This window comes from Protobothrops mucrosquamatus, unplaced genomic scaffold (genome assembly GCF_001527695.2).
Source record: "Protobothrops mucrosquamatus isolate PMUCROS unplaced genomic scaffold, P.Mucros_1.0 scaffold7320, whole genome shotgun sequence".
NCBI classification, from domain to species: Eukaryota; Metazoa; Chordata; class Lepidosauria; order Squamata; family Viperidae; genus Protobothrops; species Protobothrops mucrosquamatus.
Window position 1 is genome coordinate 1 of NW_015393122.1, and position 4,793 is coordinate 4,793.

Sequence of the window (4,793 nt, forward strand, 5' to 3'; positions counted from 1 at the left end):
GAGCCTATTTTTGGGTGGGGGTTAAATATTGGATACATTAAAATCAAAGTTCTTCATTTTTTAAAAAAATAGTTACTGGTTACTAAAATAAAACTTGGATTGGCCGTAGCCTTCTGCCCCTATGTTAGATAATTTAGCTCTTGTCTGGCTATGTCAGAAGGGTCAAATATCCATTAAAGTTGCCTTTACTCTTAGTGAACTCAGTATAGCAATCCTTGGTGTGACTCCAAAGATGGAGGGGAGACCTGGGATCTGCTTACTCAGAGCTGTGATAATTTAAATAAAGGTTAAACCATGTTAATTTAAAAAATAAAATGTCCTTAAAGTTGAGGTTGATTTTTGGTGCTACATGGACATCTCTGTTTTTGTTTCTGACTAGTCTGGAAGTGGTTGCTATTGCCTTCCTCTGGGATGCTTTGATTTTACAAGAATGAAAAGGTGGCGACAATCAGAAAATGCTGATTGTTGACCTATTGTGCATTTATTTATTTATTTGATTTTTATCCCGCCCTTATTACTTTGTAAGTAACTCAGGGCAGTGAACATACACAATACTCCTTTCTTTTCCTATTTTCCCCACAAAAGCCCTGTGAAGTGGGTTGGTCTCCAAAGTCACCCATCCGACTTTCATACCTAAGGCAGGACAAGAACTCGCAGTCTCCTGGTTTCTAGGACAGCAACTTAGCCACTGGGCCAAACTGGCTCTCTAATCCTCGCATAATAAACTGTACTACTGTAAATTTTGTTCTGTATAACAGCTTTCCAAAACTTCCTTTTATTGCAGCTTCCGATCAAAACCAGCCAGCAGAATACTCACACCAAAGTCAGCACGGAACATAACAAGGAATGTCTCATCAACATTTCCAAGTATAAGTTCTCTCTGGTTATTAGCGGCCTCACAAATATCTTAAAAAATGTTAACAACATGGTAAGTGATCTTTTCTCATTGACTTAGTCTTCTTTTGTTGTGGAGGAAGAGAAATATTTTTTTTAAGTCTAGGTAGATAAATATCTATTGGGTTATTGTATCTTTAATGAGAACTGGATGCATATTATAATTTGCAGCTCTGAGAAAATACAATACATTCATTTCCTATCTGTAAAGTTATATGTCAAAGATTTCCCCCCCCCCAACCTATCAACACCAGTTAAAACCAGGATAAATAATAACATTGTTCTTATCTATACAATGGAACTTTTCATAAAACCAAAAAAAACCAAGAAAAACATACAGTGTAATTTCACATAAAACATTAGAGAACTGAAGCGGATGTGACATGGAATAAAATGGTTGCAGTAGAAATTGGTTTTAAATATTTGATTTTGTAACAACCAATACACAATTGGTTGTGTATTGATGTATGTCTTCTTTTGCCAGAGAATTGGGATGGGATAGAAGAAAAACCATGATAGGATCATGAAAGAATTAAAATTAAAGGCTACCGGCCGATCTATATTGTAACTTCTGTAACCTCGCATCTCATTACAACTTTCTAACGCCTCTCATTAGGTAACTTCGTGGATAACCAGAAGAATTCTATGCAAAATTCTGGCAGACAAAGATGCTAAAACGACACAAAGTTGTCATTAAATTTACTTTTGCAGTCTGCAGAAATTGTACTTTGGGATTGATTACTGATTACTGTGTAGAGCAGGGGTGTCAAACTGCCGGCCTGTGGGCCGGATGCGTCATGGCAAAACCGCACCCATCCTATTGCCGGCAATGGAAAAAAAGTCACGATATGTCGCGATACGTCATATGACGTTGCGAGTTTGTCACCCCTGGTGTAGAGGATAGATTGTTCTTTATTTTGCTCTACATTTTATCTTATTCTTATTTTGATATGTTTGGAGGAACTATGAACTGTAATAAAGTTACTCATTCAAAAGCTATAGAGCAGGCATGTCTAACTCGCGACATCACGTGATGTCGCGCAACATATTGCGACTTTTTCCCCATTGCCGGCAATGGGGTGGGCGCGGTTTCGATGTGATACATCTGGTTTGCGGGCCGGCAGTTTGACATGCCTGCTGTAGAGGGTATCAGGGAAGTTATGTCCTTTTGGAAGTAGCATATGCTGATCAGATGGGTGACAGTATAAGTCAGCTTTGTTACCAAAAGTTAAACTGATCTTTTGATGTTTTTTCTTATAGAGAATATTTAGTGAAGCTGCTGAAAAGAACTTGTATCTTTCTCAGTTGATTATTTTGGATACACTGGAAAAGTGTCTTGCTGGGGTAAGTAGCCTGTTTAATTTCCCTAACAAAATTTTGACATAGACACCAGTTAGTAATGTTTTTTTATTGTTTTAGTACAGCGTTGGTCAACTAGATGCCTTCCAGATATGTTCTAAAGTGCAGTCTGTGAACCTGAGAATTGTAATTGAATTCTGGGGATTCTGAGAATTGTAGCTGGACAAATCTGGAGGTTACTTTTAGTAACTTGCAATCTTGTTGCGTTGTTGCTTTCCTGAAGTTGAAGTACAAAGTTGCTTGTAAAAAGTGAGGATTTTAAAATACGGAACAAAAATCTGTTAAAATATTTTTTAAAAATATCTGCTATACCTCAGGTTGGGAAGCATTGTATATTTATTTTCAGTGTCTATATGGCTCTGCTCTGTATGGGTTTTCTTATGCTCTTAAAAAGGAATAGTTTTCAGGTGATAAGTTTTTCATTTTTTATTTTTTTTTTTGTAAATTGGGAATTAACACTTCGAGCGTCTGATGTGCCCCAGATCAGGGGTCTTCAAACTTGGCCCTTTTATGACTTGTCGACTTCAACTCCCAGAATTCCTCAGCCAGGCATGCTGGCTGATGAATTCTGGCAGTTGAAGTCCACAAATCATAAAAGGGCCAAGTTTGAAGACCCCTGCCCCAGATGGATGCAAAAAATTACATTTGACTGGTGTAAGAGAAACTTCAAACTGCTAGTGCTCCCAAGTTGCTATCCAAATTTATTTGAATTGTAGTTTTCTGTGCTGGCAGAGCGTCATAGGCATTGGATACAGGTGGTCCTTGAATGGCAGCCATTGGTTTAGCAACTGTTCTAAGTTACAGTGTCACTGAAAACAGTGATTTACAATGGTCCTCACACATATAACTGTTGTAACATCTCTACAATCACATGATCACAGTTCAGGGTGCATGGCAATGGGCATGTATTTATGATGGTTGCAGGATCATGTGATTGCAATTTTTGACCTTCTTGGCCAGTTTCCAACAGTCAATGGGGGAAGTTGGATTTGCTTAATGACCCCATGATTCACTTAACAATTGTATGATTCACTTAATTGTGGCAAAAAGGACATGACTTCTTAACAACTACCTTGCTTAGCAGTGGAAGTTCAAGATCCAATTCTGATCGTAAATCGAGGACCACGTTTACAGCAGTAACAGATCAGGAGCACTCCAGTTCAGTGACTGCAAAATAAGTTTAGTGTTCCCCATTGACTTTCTGGTTTTATTTTGGCATGATTCAGTTCTGCATTATAATCATGAAACATCTGTCCCATTGCTAAAGATGACTTTTGCAGGTGCTTTTTAGTTTATATTTCTTTGGTTTGTTAAACTTCCAGAGGGAATGTCATCTTGTACTTTCTGGGGGAAAAAATCCAATTTTCATTTGGTTCCGTTTTCGGAGACAGTCAGCTCTCACTCCCCTTGCCCCCTATCCTTGTTACTTTGGGAATGTCACTCATGGGTTAGTGTCTTTTATGAAGCAGGAGTGTAACGATAACCCTGGGCTTTGTGAAATTGAAGAATATATGTTTATTCCTGAAGGTTTCTCAATGCAGTTCCCAGTTTAATGTAATCATCCATAAGCTGCCTGTGATTCTCCACAACTGGTTTTGAAAGATTGATTCTAAACCATGGCAGACAAAAGACTTGGGTTATTTGATGCTTTTATAAACAACATTCTATATTACCTTTCCTGATCTCATTGTTTATGTTGGACACTTTTCCCCATCATTCCCTTGTGAAGTGAATTCTAGCCCAACACATCTGCTTTCGTGTTTGGGAAAATGTCTTCCCAGTGGCTTGTGAATATTCAGATGAGGGAAAAACAGATGAGGCACTGAAGAGAACAGATGCAGAGAGGCTGAGCTTATCATTAATGACCCTTACTGCTTTGCTGCCAGAAATCCAGAATCTAAACCCAAGCCTCATCTACCCACCTTGCAGAAACTTCACCGTCTTCATAAACAACTAGTAGGGAAGGATATGTGGGTTGACTCGGTTGCATGTCAAAGCATCTGGAGTAGGTTGGTCCAATTGAGAATATTTGCACATTGACTAAACTGGCTGTAAGAATCGGGTGGCCTGTATTGGCTTCTGATGATCTAGAGCTGGGGTGTCCAACCTTGGCAACTTTTTAAGACTTGCAGACTTCAATTCCCAGAATTCCCCAGCCAGAATTCTGGGAATTGAAGTCCACAAGTCTTAAAGTTGCCAAGGTTGGAACACCTGGTCTAGAGTCTCTTCCTGGGCGTAGGCTCTGCTTTCCTTTTTCCTTTGTGAAGTCTGTTCTTTCTTCACCATCAGATGGCTGCTAAGCCACACTTTATTTTGATGGTTGCTTCCAGTCCTATGCGGCCAACTATTTTGACACTAAGGAGACCCTGGAAGAATTCATGGTTTGAAAACAAATCCTTCAGTTGGCTTATGAAAGCCCATTAGCTGAACATTTAGCTGTTCACTTTTGTAGTGAATCCTAGATAGATTTCATTAGTCAGGAAGAACCAAGGAGGCCACCCAATATTGTTGGACTTGTCCTGAATGACAACTGCTTAGAA

General features: G+C 39.0%; 1 protein-coding gene across 1 annotated transcript in view; it reads left to right on the plus strand.

The window, feature by feature from the left end:
• Positions 1-739: 739 nt before the first annotated feature.
• The window catches only part of LOC107300522 (neurofibromin-like), a gene marked incomplete at its 5' end in the record, with an annotated part of 10,575 nt that continues 6,521 nt past the window's right edge, over positions 740-4,793 (plus strand). The window contains 2 exons of the mRNA XM_015829843.1: positions 740-928; positions 2,155-2,238. Coding sequence (XP_015685329.1) covers positions 740-928; positions 2,155-2,238 — 273 coding nt within the window. The remainder of the gene's footprint in view (positions 929-2,154; positions 2,239-4,793) is intronic.